This window comes from Thermobia domestica, chromosome 8 (assembly GCF_964235325.1).
Source record: "Thermobia domestica chromosome 8, izTheDome1.hap1.1, whole genome shotgun sequence".
In the NCBI taxonomy this organism is placed as follows: Eukaryota; Metazoa; Arthropoda; class Insecta; order Zygentoma; family Lepismatidae; genus Thermobia; species Thermobia domestica.
Genome location: NC_137461.1, coordinates 56,720,530 through 56,737,690, shown reverse-complemented (window position 1 = coordinate 56,737,690; position 17,161 = coordinate 56,720,530). Strand labels below are relative to the sequence as shown.

At 31.8% G+C, this 17,161-nt stretch overlaps 1 protein-coding gene across 1 annotated transcript in view; it reads right to left on the bottom strand.

The window, feature by feature from the left end:
• Window positions 1–398: 398 nt before the first annotated feature.
• Window positions 399–17,161, bottom strand: part of LOC145692912 (ATP-binding cassette sub-family C member 4-like) — a 116,805-nt gene continuing 100,042 nt past the window's right edge. The window contains exons 16-25 of the mRNA XM_081768466.1: window positions 14,893–15,043; window positions 14,562–14,668; window positions 11,914–12,037; window positions 9,757–9,924; window positions 8,630–8,748; window positions 6,898–7,146; window positions 6,583–6,758; window positions 4,884–5,007; window positions 4,186–4,287; window positions 399–1,045 (exon numbers count right to left, since the gene is read on the bottom strand). Of these exons, the coding sequence (XP_081624592.1) occupies window positions 530–1,045; window positions 4,186–4,287; window positions 4,884–5,007; window positions 6,583–6,758; window positions 6,898–7,146; window positions 8,630–8,748; window positions 9,757–9,924; window positions 11,914–12,037; window positions 14,562–14,668; window positions 14,893–15,043 (1,836 nt within the window). The 3' untranslated portion in view covers window positions 399–529. The remainder of the gene's footprint in view (window positions 1,046–4,185; window positions 4,288–4,883; window positions 5,008–6,582; window positions 6,759–6,897; window positions 7,147–8,629; window positions 8,749–9,756; window positions 9,925–11,913; window positions 12,038–14,561; window positions 14,669–14,892; window positions 15,044–17,161) is intronic.

Sequence of the window (17,161 nt, the reverse complement as noted above, 5' to 3'; positions counted from 1 at the left end):
CTCAAACTTGATCTAAAATAATAATTAAAACGAGCATTAATAGTTTCGTGTTTATTTACACAGCTTGCCGAAATTACAGGTCACTATTGCAGTAATACATTCATGTCGTTCGATTTAAACTACATTTACTATATTTCGTATATACTAGCTTTGTATCTACCGATAATTGAGAATAAATAACAAATATGGTCAAAACACTAATTATACATCAATAATAACTTATGATTTTGTTATTTATTTTCAGTTTAATTTATCATCTTTATCTCCTCGAAAGTTTTGTGTATTATGTTTGAAGAGTCATAGTGTTAATTTAAGATCGGAAAGAACAATACATAATAATACTGAAAACTTCTTTTACGGAAGATTTTAGGTCAAAAATTGAACTAGACAGCCTAAATTAAAAAATCTTCTCAAGAACTTTTAAAATTTCCTTGTGATAAGATTCATAATAATTTTGCTGAACACATTGTGCAAATCATAACTATTATGTCTTTGGCTTAACTTTGAAAACCGTTGTTTTCGATAAAAATCATGAAGAATGTTTCCGCGTATCTTCCAAGGAAGGTGGTCTTTTAGCGCCATCAGCTGATGAAAGTTTAACTAATTCAGCTAAGGTCATGGGATCTGGACGGTCTAATGGCATTGCGAAACTACTTCTACGACTTGTAGCTGGTGTACACAGATAGGCTGGGCCACTGTCTCGTCTCTCCTGCTGAAGTTCTTCCAAACGTGGTGATGGTGATCGCCTTGAGCTTGACAACGAGGCAGGACCACTATCTCTTCTGGAAAGAACCGAAGACTTCCTCCTGGAAGGACTTCTTGGAATTTTGAGAGAAGCTGCCTTCTGATCCTCACCCTGTGCCACACTCTCTTGCAGACTTAGTCTCATGAGACGAGATTCACACTCTAAGAGAAACTGCACACTTCCTTGCTCCATCGTTGGCTCATCCTCTGCCTGCAAGCTCAATCGTACTTTCCGCCAAGTCGAATTTCTACGAACAGGTTCCCGCTCTGTCATGTCACTTTCAGAAAGAAACTCCCTTTTCTAGAAGAGAAAATTTGTAAAACATTTTAAAACAAACATTGACAAACACATTAAGCAGAAACTGCAAATCTACTACGTCTTTGAAATAGAAGAAAGGTGACCTGTTCTAGCTAAAATGATATATTATTTATTAATAGTATTATTACACTTCTATAGTATTATATGTTAAATATTTTGATTATAGTGACTGGCTTTCTCTGAAATTATAGAATAAGAAATGCTACATAAATTAGTAACATCGACAACAAAACTCAAATGAAATTGTAACAAATGAGCCAATGAAACATAAGAAAATAATACTGGTAATCATTGCTGTTGCTTAAATAGATTAATGAAAGAAAGTTGTTTGATTTGTATTAATTTTTATGCGACTTCCTATGAACCTTTCATGGCAAGCATAGCAAATAAAATAAAAATAATAGTTATGTTCAATAAACCTTAAATATATTTTGCCTATTCTTATCTTCATTGCTTTAAAGTCCATTGTCTTTATGTTTATTTCTCGATGTTACCAAGAGAAAGTAAAGTATCGAAATGATTTATTGCAAGGCTTTTAACCGTTATCAAATAAAGAGTCTTCTAACTAACTCTAACTAACTCTATGGCCTATGGAACCCGGAGGTTGAAAGCCGCGTTCACAAAAGCTCTCCACTGACTTCTATCCTTAGCCAATTGGAGCCAGTTTCTACTTTGTATTCCTATCTCTGCGAGATCCATCTTAATATTGTCCTCCCATCTGCGCCTAGGTCTACCTAATGGTCGTTTTCCGATTGGTTTTCCAGTCAAGACTTTAAAAGCGTTTCTACTTTCTTCCATTCTAGCTACATGACCTGCCCACCTAAGCCTCCTAGACTTGACGACCCTAACAATGTTGGGTAAATCATATAAATTATGTAGTTCCTCGTTGTGAAGTTTCCGCCATTCCCCATTCCCGTTCCTCTTGGGTCCGAATATTCGTCTCAGGCTCTTGTTCCCAAATACTTTCAGTCTATGTTCTCCCCTCAGAGTAAGCGACCATGTTTCGCAACCATACAGAACAACAGGCATGATTATCATTTTAAGCTTCAAATTCCTCGACAGAATTCGCGACGACAAGAGATTCTGAACCGAATAGTAACACGAATTCCCTGCTTTTAGTCGACATTTAATTTCTTCGTGAATATGATTTTCCTCTGTTAATACTGATCCTAGATATTTGAAACTATCCACTTTAACAAGAGTATTATTTAATATTTTAACGCATCCATAATTTGCCGTATTACGGTCCCGACACATTTCCATGTATTTAGTTTTTTCTGCATTTACTTCTAAACCTTGTCCCTGCAAGCATTTAATAAGATTTCTGCATTTCTTTCTATTGTTCTCCTATCATCCCTTATTAAATTTACATCATCAGCATATGCCATAACCTGGTGAATACCGTTCAACTCTAGGCCTTGGTTGCTATCTTTGATTTTCCTTATAGCATATTCCAGAACAAAGTTAAATAATAATGGCGACAACACATCTCCTTGTTTCAGGCATTTTCGACGTGAAAGCTCGTGGACAAAAATTTTCGTACCCGGACTTTACTGTGGGATTCATTTAAACATGCCTTAATTGATCTAATTAGCTTTCTCGGTATTCCAAGTTCTGTAAGAACGTTGTATAATGTTTCTCTTCTAACCGAGTCGTACGCCTTTCTAAAATCAATAAATAGTTGATGTACCGGGGTATTGTATTCCCACTTTTTTTCGAGTATTTGGCGAATGGTAAATATTTGGTCGATAGTTGATCGATTTCATCTAAATCCACACTGATAATCTCCAATAATTTCATCTGCGTATGAGGTCAATCTTGCTAATAGAATATTTGAAAGGATTGTATAGGATGTTGACAGAAGAGAAATGCCTCGATAATTATTACAGTCAGTTTTGTCGCCTTTCTTGTGAATTGGAACAATGATTGATTCTTTCCACTCTTGTGGCAATTTTTCCTTGTTCCAGATAAGGAGAATGAGTTTGTGTATCTTGTTCCACAATTTTTCGTCTCCAGCTAAAATTAACTCAGCCGGAATTTCATCTACACCAGGAGATTTGTGTTTCTTTAATTTCTTTATAGCGGTTTCTACTTCTATTTGGTTGGGTTCTGGAATATACGGTTCTGCGGTGTGTATCTCCGTTTCTCCACGCACATTAGTTTTTGGCTGCGTGTTCAGCAAATCGTCAAAGAAATCTTTTCATCTATTTAAGATGCTATCAGTGAGGACTGTTCCGTCAGCTTTCTTTAATATATAAGCACGAGGTTGATAGTCTTTCTTAAATTCGCTGATCCCTTTATACATATCCCGAGTATTTTTATTTTTGCTATTATCTTCAAGTTCTTTAAGTTTAGCTTTTTGAAAATCGCGTCTCTTTGTTCTAAAAATTTTGGAAGTTTACTACCTGATATCTGAGAAATTTTGTGTAGTTATTTCATTCAGACAGTGCGAATAAAAAAAGTATTAATAAGAAACCAAACTTTTGGATACACGTCAATATGTATAGAAATTATTATTATTATTATTATTATTATTATTATTATTATTATTATTATTATTATTATTATTATTATTATTATTATTATTATTATTATTATTATTATTATTAAATATTCGGTTTGTTGGCAAGTGCAGAGGCTAATGAGGTTTATTTATTTATTATTGTATTTTATTTTTATTTATTTATTTATTGCAATACCAGTAGCTAATAATCTTATAGTAGTGTTCGTTTTAAAGATCCCATATTCATTTATACTTTGAAGTACGTATGATTTATGTAGATTTATAAGCTAACCATAATCTGTTAAGTAAAGTTGACCTCTATTTTTAGCATTTATATATATCTTCAACCTGAGACAATTTTACAGAAACTTCCCATTCATATATTTTCTTTAATTCTTGTCACTGAAAAATGTCACACATATGAGAAAAGGCTCTTTTTAAAACTCAATTTTCGAAAACATTTCTTTAAATTATTCTATCTTTTCTTAGTTTATTTACAATACACTCTTTGTCATGAGATTGCTTTTACTCATATGCTTTATCATAATCTATTCTCACAATGTTTTTCGAACAAATAATCAGATGCTTGTAGATTCTAATTCTAGTTTACAAGACTTACCCAAGGCAATAGTTCCATAGAAGAATTTTGTACTGTTAAGCGCTCTTTGAAATCATACATTAACTGTTCTCCTTCTTGAATGAATTCTAGTGGCAGTGTGTGCTATGAAAAAAAGAAAAAAATAACATAATTTGTCCAGCTTTCGTTAGGTAACGTTTCTATTTGGATTAAAAATACGGAAGATGCTTTTATAACTAAATTAATATGAGACTTGCGAAGGAAAAAAGTGTAAACTTTTAAGAGAGTACAACTTTTAAGAATAAAAATGAAGAGATGAATGAGGAATATTTACCATATTTATACGTGATTGAGAGGTTTATACTTGACTGATATTATTAATACATTTAGCTCCATTAAATAAATGTAATTGACACACACACACACACACACACACATATATATATATATATATATATATATATATATATATATATATATATATATATATATATATATATATATATATTTCCTTAGTCATAATTGCGCGATTGTACCTTCAGATAATGACGTAAGACAAGACTAAAATAAGAGGATGTGTATGTGAAGACAATATACATTTTTAATTAGCTGTACTGAAGTGATTGTAATATAAATGCATTATGATTTTTAATAATATAAAGTAACCTGATTAACTTGTAAATCTCTTAGCATTTAACTTCTTAATCTACAAAAGGACAGAACTGTCATGCATTCCTAACCTTTGGTTGTTCTACATACACCACACGATCTGTGGAACTGATGGTAGACGGTGTACGAGATATCCATACAACTGTGAATTTGTACAACGGATTTTTTAGAATATAACGCAGCCAGGCAGCTGTGCTACAAAGTGACAAACCAGAGAGAAATTAGTATATTATTATTTTATAGAAGTTATTTATGAATATTTTCGATAAATATGGTCTCCCTTTTTATATCTCTAGTTTCGCATCTAAACCAATCTTTAAGCGATTGTTTTCGGAAGTAGAGTATTCCAGATAATTAGATATAAATATAAAAATACATCAGTATTTTGCTAAATTGTTTCAAAATTTTTCATCAATAATTAATATGAACTGACACTAATTTATCAGTTTTATCTTTCCATGAAATATCTTCTCTAAGTTATACACATAGCAAATACTTTGCAGGATGCTTTCCCAAGATATAGGAATCATAGTTTTTGTCTACATATGGCTGACGTTGTCGTATGAAGAAGATTTTAAGTTAAATGTTAACATTTGTCTGAAAGACCTTACAAAGAGATACTAATCTATTAGTGTTATAGAACGAACTGGAATGAATTTGCAACTGTTTTGATAAATATTTATAAATCTTGTGTTGACTTCAGTGTGTCAACATTCCAGAACCTAATGTTGGTTCTCTGAATTGAAATGAAGCTTCTGTCTTTTTCCTGGCTAGAAAAAAGATCCAATTTTGGGTTACAAAATTTTGCCACATTGGTGATAACACATGACTTATATATATAAATAAATATATATAATATATATATAAATAAATAAATTAGCTCCCTCGTGGCTAAACGGTTAGCGTACGCGCCTTTGGCGTGGGAGACCCGAGTTCGATTCCCGGCGGGAGCTCCTGTGGTTCGGATTCCACGTTAATCAAAAGTTCCACGTCTCATATATCCTCGCTGCTGAAAGGGACACTAAACTAAAATCAACTCAACTCAACTCAACAAATAAATAAATAAATACATACATACATACATACACTCCAACGAATTACGTGATAATAACTTCTATTGAAAGTATAACAGGGCCACAGTGGCTCAATGGAAGAGTGTTCACCTCTGGTGCGTGGGACTCCTGATTCAATTCCAGCTCGTGCCAAGTGGTCTTTGTGGTGGACAAACACCGTGTGTGCGTTTTTATCGGAGTTCTCTCATTTGCTCCACTCTCTTCATTCCACCATTTCATTCATTTCTCATCACTGTCTCCTTTAGCCCACATGGCATAATCGTGGGACGTAAAACTCAAAGATTTCGTTTAATTTTTTAAAAAAATATAACAGCATTTATATAATATCATATTTTAAATTTATTTTAGTAATTATATACTGCAAATTTTCAAGTATCCTTCATGAAAGAGGCGTTAATTTTTTTTTTAATTCAGAAAGTGATCTTACTGTAATAAGAAGTATTTCATTAAAATTTGAAATCAGAAAGTTACAATCTACGTAAAGAAATGCCAATGTACTTACGAGTAACTGAAGTGTTAAATTCATTTTCATAGATGGATATTCATTTATAGCACACAGAAAAAAAGTAAAAAGTTTTATTTTTTCATTTTCCATTTAAATGAACATTCGTATAAAGTATGAATAGTGTTTATAGTAAATCAAAGTTCAGACATAGACACATACGTTGTAATTCTTTATATTGTAGTATTATAATACCTGGGATCTAATGCTGCTGTTGCTTCTTCTAGAATGAGGACTTTAGTTTGTTTAAGCAACGTCCTTGCTACATCTAATCGTTTCAGCTGACTTATAGTTAAGCCATGACTAGCAACGTCACTCATCGGGAGGTCTAAGCCTTTTTGATGCTTTTTGACAATATCTTTCAATTGTACCTAAAAGTGGAAATAATGTAAAGTAAAGTGGAAATATTTCAAACATTATTTACATTACAAATAACTACAAGTCATTGAGAATATATAAAAAATGAAACAATATAATATCCAAAAAAAATGTGAAAAAATCCATGATTACCAATTCAAGAGCCTTCCATAGGTGTTCGTCAGACCAGTGATAATGAGGATCTAAATTCTCCCTTAAAGATCCACAGTGAATCACTGTGGGATCCCTCGTTATTATTGCTAATTGTCTCCTCCAATGTCTAGCTCTCACAGCAGAAGAATAAGCATTGTCCAACTTCACTTTGCCTTGAATTGGTGTCAGTTTGAATAATGCTGCCAATAGAGAATTGATTTGTTCACGCGTTTGAACAACAATCCCAACCTAAAAAGATACAGATTGATCAGTAATTGTATACATATTTGGGCAACTTAGTAAAATTTCAACAAAAGTTTTCAAAATAGATTCAATCGAAGTATAAATGTAACTACAAATATTGGAATCGTAAGGTAAACGATCAACATTGTTTTGTATTTATGCATCTCTGAAATAAAATATTTATCTCAACATCCATCAAGTGTTTTGTATTTATGCATCTCTGAAATAAAATATTTTTCTAAACATCCATCAGTGTTTCTGAATGCTACAGAGTGGATTTTTTAGATCTACTTTGGACTTCGAGAAAATGAAGTTACCGTAACACTTAAATGTGCATATAAGAAGGGAAGGTTTTGTTAGTTTAATTTCTTAAAATTAGCATATATAACAATCTTGACTTAATAATAGAACAAAGGTTAGATATTTTCATTAGTTTGCTTCTTTAATAGAAGATCAACTAGAAATATTATTAGTTTACCTTATTAAAAATGTTTATCTAACACTGTTGAGCTTTTCAATCTTACAAACATGCCGAATAATTAGAACAAAATAAAAATTATGAATCTTCTAATTGAATTAGTTCACGCGAATGGCTAAATTGAGTAACATCAGATTTTTGTTCCTATTGGGTATACCTATGTTTCTATGTATGAAGAGCTTCAATTTCATTGGTCTAACATTTTATAAACAGATGTCAACTTGGATTATTCTAAGCAGCATGGGCTTGAGTCAGTGACTGAACCCCTTTCTGCATGGAGAATTATATTTGTTTTATATGTTAGTGGCAATAGCTATTGATTTCGTCCCATTCGGTTGGTGGATTTGCAGCGTCTGGAACCTGGTAGAAACGTCTTAACACAGTTTTGTATTAAAAATAGCAAAAAATAATAACTAAATAAAATTACATACATATAGGGTTTCGTCTATATTTTACACGAAAGAAGGGTTTCAGTCCACAATGAAAACCATTTTTGTTTTTACTGTGGCAATTCGCATAAACATGGTTTTCTTATACAACATTAGATAAATGTTTTTATCTACACGAAAAAAATGGTTCATTTTGATTTTATAGTTTCAAAGCTGCAATGTTTTTCTTATTTTTCTCAAAACTAAGTTTGTTTGACTGAATCCCTTTTTGCATTAACTGATTCAATTACCATTACTCACTGATGAGAGATGGTTGCAAGAATTTCATTTTCGACATGCTGATAACGATATCGATACTGACTCGATTTCTATTCATCATAATATTTCTAATTTGTACCACGAAATGAATATATATACTTCTTATTGATGATATATTAGAAGTTATTATATTATAAGCTTTGAGTAACAGAAAATGTAGCACCTACAGTGTATTTACAAAAGATCTTACAAGTTTTTGTCTGCCAACAAGTGACAAGACGTAATGATTAATATTTTTCAAAATTTAATTTAGTTATCATATATTATAATTATAATTTAAAATTTGTTTTTCTTTTTATCTTACCTTTTCACCTGTACTAATGTGACAGGAGAGTGAAGTTGCTAAGTCTTTTTCGTCCCCAAGTCTAACATTTTCAAGTTCTAGCGAACCTGTTCTTGGCCAGTCATTCGGCAACTTCTTTCCTGAAATACACACAACATACTTTATTTTACATAAATTGGATGCGCTAATACTATCGAACTGCTAGTTCTCCAAGAACTTCTATAAACGTAATTATGTTATCAACTCAATGTGATGACTTTTCAATGTGATGACTTGGAAATACAGACCAACGCAAAATATTAAAAATAATAAATATTCAATGATCTATTAAATTGGAAGAATGAATTTATGTGGATATACTTGAAATTCTGCACCTTATTCCAGCAGAGTATTAACACTGGTTGAATGATGCAAACATTAACATTAACATTGGTGGATATTAATAAACATAAGTAAATAAAAAATCGTGATTCAAGGAAGAATTTATGTGCATATATGGTACTATTGTATCAGATTGATTCAAAAATGAAGTTTCCGCTTGACAATACACTTTCACTTATTACTTTACGATACATAATAATTTATGGTGTAACCTAACTTATTTAGACAATGCAAAATCGCGCTCAGCAATTCTATGATTCTATTTACAGATTGTTGTAATTCCTGAATTTTCTTTAAACTTCCAAGCTTTCGACTCTCTCCTGGGGTCTTGGTCACGGAGGATAAAAACAGGAGGAAAAAGAATAGAAACATCAAGGAATAAAAATGGAACTTACTTACCAAGGAAAGGGCTGTGTTGTACGGAAACACGTTGTCAAGTACGTCAGTGGTCTCCAGATGTAGACGATGTATATGATGTAGAGTTTGCATCATATACATCTGGAGAGCACTGATGTAGTATGTATATTTCAGAAACATATGTCATAAATTATTCATTTATTTTCCATCTTTGTGTTATAGATAGAAAACTGGTTGACAATAAGACATTACACAACTTTTTTTGGATGCATGTTTATAATGCTAATATAATATTTGTTGTCAAATCATTTTAAACAACGACAAAGTAAGACAACTAGTGATAATAAACTCTTCGATGATATTCCGCCTATCGAACTCTATCCGATTCTGGCTATAAAAGATTGTATTACCTTGAACATCATCTTCATCCTCCGAAACAAGAATTCCTTGGCTAATTACAGTGGAGATAGCGTCTGAATGACTAAGAACTTCAGGCAGAAGCCTCATTGCTTTCTCGCAAAGTCCTGACAGTGTCAAAGCGGATGATACAGCAAGAGCGACATTGCCTGCTAATGGGGCTGAGGAAATAAATGAAAAATTTAGTAATCAACGAACTAAAGTACAAAATCCTAACTCTATCACAAATAACAATAACACAAACATAATATGGCAATTAAAGTAATGAGATCTGCAATAAAGGCAAAATTTTGTTCTGGGCGCAAGAGATGACACACTTTCTATTCTCTAATCAGAAACCTTGACTGACAAGGAATTAAAGCAGTTAGTGTCCTGCGAGAGATAGCTCCATGATGGAGAGTTTGTCATTGAAATTTTAGGAATTCGAAGTGAAAGATAAAAATGTAGACTAGTTAAATTCAAAATTGTGTATTAAAAGTACGTAATTTCTACGAGAACAACTAGTTTTTAATCAAAACCGTTTAAGGAAAGGGGTGCTATTGGCCAAAACTATGGAGTAAGTTTACAAGTATGTATTATTTTAGTAAGAAGGTCAGAAGAATTAGGGAAAGTGCGTTATGAACCACGGAAAGCCTTATCATTCCTTGGTAAAATAAAATTGATTTTTAAAAACCCTTAGTCAAATTTTAATATAAAGTTTGCAATTATGTATAATAAAAATTAAACATAATCTATGTACCTTTGCATATATTTGTTTTTAGAAGCTTATAATTTTGATACCTAACAGTCCTCTGGTAAGTTCTTCAGAGCGAGCGTTACTTTGAGTAGTGAATCAAGTAGAAAAACTATGAAATTATAAATTTCTAAAAATAAAAATACGCAATCGTACGTGAAGTTACTTAATTTTTTATTTAACACATTATTGTGTATTACACAAAATATGAAAACTTTAACTTATTATTATAATATAAAATTTTACTATAAATATTGATTGTAATGGGTATAGCCTGAAACATGGCTCTCTCTCTCCTGTTTAAATGGTTAGTATGTCTTCCTTCTGTTCATGATAGATAGGTTCCACTTTAAGCTGTAGGTCCACGTTTCATATGGCCTTGGTCATGAAAAGTAATATTTAACTCCAAATAAAGAAAACTAACAATATCTTAAAATATTATCATAATGTAACTAGATGAAATGCAAGTTCTATGCAGAGAAGAAGTAGGTTTAGGAAAATAGTTGAAGGATATATTTAAATTATTTTCATATATTGAGAAAAACAGTATAGAAATTTCTACCTTCCTCAGTTAGAAGCAGAATTAAGTCAGGGACACATTCCCACTTATTTTTTAATGAAAAGTTATGCACCGTTTCATCTTCCTACCATAAGGGGCTCGTAATGTACACTATTTTTTAAATACATTTTAAACCTACTTCTCCTCCTTAGGGTACTCATTTTATTGAAAGTAACATCATATAACCCCGCCTTGATCCAAGTGCTAACTATTCGAAAATTCATTTCAAACTGTTGAGCCTTTTCCTTAATGATGAGACAGACATCGATTTGAATAATAATAAATAATAAAAAAAGATCCTCCTCTCCCCTCCTCCTCTTACTTAGAAGTGTAATTTTCGAAAACGTTGGAATACATGTAAAATTATTTTTAATGATAAGTTTGTATCCCAAGCCTCAACATGGGGGACTTGTATGATACTCTATTTTTGAATGAATTTTGATACATTTTAATCAAAGTAATACAATAAAAACCCAATTTGAGGAAAGTATTAACTAAGTTCAAAAATATATTTGAAAGAGTTAAATCGTTTTTCCGTGATGGTTCATATTTTTATTTATAGAGGTTTCATAAATAGTATTTTCTTATTGTGTGTATGTCAATAGAGGGAGTCAATCGCATTGATTCCTTGCGTAGTTGTGCTGTTGTCGTAAATCATAAGAAGCTCGTTAGTTATCTTGAATTAGTGGTTTATATTCACAAATAAAATAAGCTTCAGCCTTGATTATATTACAATAAGCTACTATGTAAAAGAAAAATCATCAATAACATTTATGAAACCAGTATCTATCAGACGAACAATTAGTATTTAGGTTGTATTCTTTAAAAAGATATATTTACAGTTTAAGTTTAACCTACCTTGAGGAAGAAGAAAGAAACCAAGAACAACAGCACCCAAATTAATGACACAGATGATATCAAACCAAATGGCAATTCCACTTTGTGTAGCGTGAAGTAAAAACCACGCTGAAGAATGCAAATCCTAAAGGAAAGGGATGTTAAATATAACAAAGTGAAACACTTTAATTTTGAACTAGTTATTATGTCATAAAGTTTAATTTAATTTCGTATTAAGAAATACTGTACGTTATTTCAAAAGAAAACAACATATTATTTGTTATTTCTTGAAGAGGAATAACAGCATGAGCAGAAGACAGAGCTTCTAGCATATGCATGGTAACCGAATGCTTTTAAATTATGTCAAGCAGTAGTACCTAGTGAGTCGTGACGTTTTGAATCTGGAATTCATTTAGATTTGGTACCTTATTTTATTGTCTGTATTGACACGCAGAGCATTCGGGGATCGACTAAAAATATAAACTAATTCTTTAATTAGAACCCTTTTCGTTACTTGAACATTCATTTGACAAATTAATGACATATTAAACTTCCTAACTTCCTTTAAACAATTTGAGGTTGTTGTGACTAACTGGTAAAGCTCTCAGCTCTAGTGCAAAAGATTGTAAATTAGAAACATGTCCACATTACGTCAGTTTAATGCATAATCTACAGGGTACTTAGTTGCTTTTCATTTTATTATTCTATTATATATATATATATATATATATATATATATATATATATATATATATGCAAAATTCAACACTTTCCTCCTTTATTCAATATGACTTTCATAGGAATTAATAGTCTAAGCATCATTAATTTATTTATGTTCATGAATATAGATAGAAGTTACGAGGAGTGATAAGGAAGTAAAGTTACAAAGCCTGCAGTGAAACGTGCACATACTATTTCATACAACTAATACAGTCAACAGATTGTACATACATTAGGTTAAATCTCTATATCGGTTGAGGCACTTATCGCATCGTGAGATGAGTTTGAAGATTCTCTTCTGGTAAAATTCCTGTCTTTGCGAGTTCAACCACATTGTCACGAAGTGTTTGATCTCCTCGTTTGAAGCGAGGTGACGGCCTCCTAGGTACTCCTTCAAGTACGGGAACAGGTGAAAGTCGGGACCCGGGCTGTAGCGAAGGTGGTCGATGATGCCTCAGAGAAACTGCTTCAACAGCGTGGTGGTTGTCTGGTCTGTATGCGACATGCTGACGAGACATTACAATCTCTCCGTAAAAACCTCTACCAGCTGCCCGTGAATTTCAGCTACAGTTACATGTTTCGCCCACAGAAACCGAATAACTGAGGAAAGGGAGAATTTCAAGGAAACAAACACAATGTCATCCACCATAAACTTGCAGGTATAATTACTTAAGGTCCTGTAAAGTATATACAGACCTCCAAGCCGTCCTATATTTTGGAAATGTGTGTATATTTGTCATATATTTTAATTTTGTCCTTTATTTCCTCTATTTTTCAGTCATTGAATTATTAAAAATACTAGCCAAGGACAGCTCCAGTGATGATTTAAATTGCTACATATTAGCAATATGCTAAATGTGTCTTAGCATTCTTTTCTAAGAACTAGTCACTAATTCTCACTATTATTTTTCTTTTAACTTGCTTTTTCCTATCCTCCCATGTTCACTCTTTTTTTTCTTTGTTTCCTATGTGCTTGTTCTTCCGCAGCGAAGCTTGACTGAGGAACCTTGCCATGCTCCAGTTTCTTATAACGCAAACTGTATCAGTGTTTTCTTTCAGCAGTGTTTGCAGCAGTATAGAGATAGATATAGGTATAGAGATGTGTTGGTATTCACCAACATATCCCAACGACTTCCAATATTGCTGTACATAATATGCAGGGTTCCCACGCGTTCTGGAAAACCTGGTAATAAAAGTGTGTTGTGAAAATGCCCAGGGAAAGTCATAGAAAGCAGAAAAAGGGTGAAAATCCTGGATATTATTTATGAACTGGACAAGGCCTGAAATTTATGTTGTATAACAGTTGTTAGAAGTGTATATATAATTTGCAGAGCTATGATAAATAAAATACGTTGCATAATATTCTTTTACATTGTTTCTTTGAGAGGGAAATACGTTGATCGTTTTTCTTTCATCAGTAAATCAAGTCATTTATTTCAGTCAGTTTTTTTTCTTTCCAAAACAATACAGCAGGTCTATTAAGTTTAAAAAGCAAAAGGTTATATATACTCTTCAATGTCCTACTGAGAGGCCTATAATAATCTGCTTTCTTTGCAGCCGTGTTTCTCTCCGTCTTAGATTGAGTCAATATTTCGACTTGCACCGGAGTCATGATCGCAACTTTTTCTTACCTCTCGCAGGCTGTAACTGATACATCCTCATCATTAACTGTTTTGTACTGCCCATAATTCCTGTGCAAGTCGAAATATCAACGTAAACTAATATAAAAAGGACCACAGGTACAAAAGTAAGTACGTTGTTGTATAAATTTACATGATCTGGGATCAAAATAGTGGGCCCATCGCACTAGACACCATCACATCCAGTCTAAACACTACAACTCAACACTCGACAAGGTCATGGAATTTAACACTCTGCAGGTACCAATGTGAGCGTTTCATTGAAATAATCTTTTTCATTATTAGTAGAATTATTGAAAATGAACTTACCTGGCAAGCTTCAAAATTACTTTCAAACATTTGTTCTACTTCAAATGCTTTAATGGCTAGAATTTCTTGCAAAGTAGTCTTGAAGTGTTCATAGACAGATGTCCGAGCTGAAAATTAAAATAAAATACATTAATATTTTATGTGATAAAACACGTAATTTTTTCGTTCCATCTATTTTGAAATAAACTGAATAACATAGGTATTAACATTTTATTTCGGTTCTAATTATACTCAATAACATTTTATATATTGAAATGAAGAGTTACTCTAACTATCTTCTAATCATTTATAATCAGTTGAAATAATTACAACAAAATTACTGAGGACTTACCATTCTCTTCCAGCTTCCTTAAGTCCCTGAGAGTTCTCAAGCATCTCCCACTAATCCAGAAAAATGTCAGCAAAAACACGGCAACAACAGAAGCTAACCAGTAATTTGTCAAAAGAACTAGAAGTAAAACTCCTAGTATTCCGAGAACAGTCTGGAATAAAAAAATGTAAATAAAATAGTTTATAAACCATGTTTTCATCAGACATTCGATCTTTTGATTATTATACATAAAAGGTCTCACAAGCGTTTTCAAGATTAGATGCAAGTACATAGAGAAGTAATTTAAAAGACTTCATTTTGACCACTATTTAAATTACAAGTATTTTTTTTAAATAAAAACATAAAAAAATTCTTCGATAATATTAGCATTTAACGGGGAGAAGATTGGACATATACCACTCAATAGATCTAATTTAGGGGAACAAAATGATATTATTTATATCCAAAATAAAAGTCTCTAGCTTCGGCGGTTTACGCTAGGATATGATGAATTAGTTAATTGCGATTATGGTCCTTCCTGGCTGCAAAAGTCTGTAGTTTCAGTTTTCAGCTTGTTTACATTATAAGTATTTTTTTTTACATGTCACATAAAACTTTCATACAAAATAAATTATAAAAAAAGAAAAAAACATATAAAAGTACTTTTGAGGGCACGGGCCAAAGGTTGGGCATACTTGTCTTAGAAAATACTTTGATGTAGCTATGTGTATAAACTCACTAAAAGTCCTTGTTTTGTATTAACTTACTAGCAATTTTGAATAATAACAGTTTTTAGGTGCATTTAAAAATTTTTCTTTAGAACAAAATATCACTTATTATACAAATGTATTTAACCTTTTTTGAACTATAGTTGTTACTATATCTTATTAATATTAAGCATGAAAGTGTCCACTATGTTATTGTTCCATCATGTTTCTCTTTTTGTGAATCACTGTTCCTAACTCATAATTGAGAATTATTTATCTTTGGTGATATTTCTCATTTTCATGATTTTCTTTTTAAAAAGTAAATTACATGTTGAAATAAATTTATATATTATAATAAACTGTGGATATATTTTTTCAGTATTTTTATTAACATAATTTGTTATTATGATATTCCAAATTTCCTTTCTATGTGTTGAATTCTCATTTTATTTTACTTGTATAAAAGGCTTCAAGTACAATTATTTCTGGTAACTACAACCAATGGTGCAAACTTTTAATACTTGTAATGCGTTTATGATTTTTTAGGTATTTGGATAGACCATGAACTGCTTCATTTTCCTCCTTGGAATCTCCAAGGTGTTCTTTTAGCTTTTCAGTTTTGTTGCGCTAATGGATGTACTATCCCATTCACATCCAAGTTTGTAAACTCGATTGAATACAATTAATCGAGGAATCGACAAAATAATTCTTATGATTGCCTAGATATATTTCTGTATCTTTTGATGGTTTAAATCTCACTTTTAACTTGTGATATTTTTAAGTTATCTTAAATAATCTAAATGACAAGCAAGGAAATAACGGAAAGGAAATTCATTTTTATGTCAAGTCTTTCTTTTTCTTCTCATTATCCTTCGTTTTGAAGGTATTGTAGGCCGGCAACTTTCCAGTGTGAACATGTCAACCATTAGATTTTCCTTTTTTTTTTAAAAAAAAAAAAGGTAAAAAGAAAACTTAATTTTCTTTCGTAATTCCTTCCTGCCGTGAGAAACACGGTAGTCCATATATTAGAATTTATTACAAAAGAATGTTTGTTTTCTTTTGTGTACAAAAGTTGTTTATATGTTTCTTTTTAAATGTTTGAAACAAACTTGTTATTGATTCTGTGTAAAATTAGACTCCACCTCCCCCACCAATAAAGAAAAAACATCCTTCTTTTTCATGTTCTACTGTAAATTATATTTTTGAATCAATTCCATTCCCAGTTCCCAACCACCAGTTCTGAAAGAAGTGCTTTTAGTTACTATGTAGTTTTATATACTATAAGCGAATCGATAGTATTTAATGAATTTTAGTTTTTCTTTTTCCAAAATAATCGATTCAAACTGGTTAATGACTGTGTTAACTAGCAAGAGAGGTAAAGGATTTTTCACAACTAGTCTGCCTGTTCTTCACTATAGGAAGAAAGAAAACCATATAAATTTTCGAAATAACACAGAAGTTTATACACATCATCTGACCTTATGGTACAGGAAGTGAGTGCAATAAATTTAAGTAAGTATAATTTTTTTCGCATCAGCACCGCACGCCGAAGATCCCAGGTTCGACTTCCGGTCTATCCATCC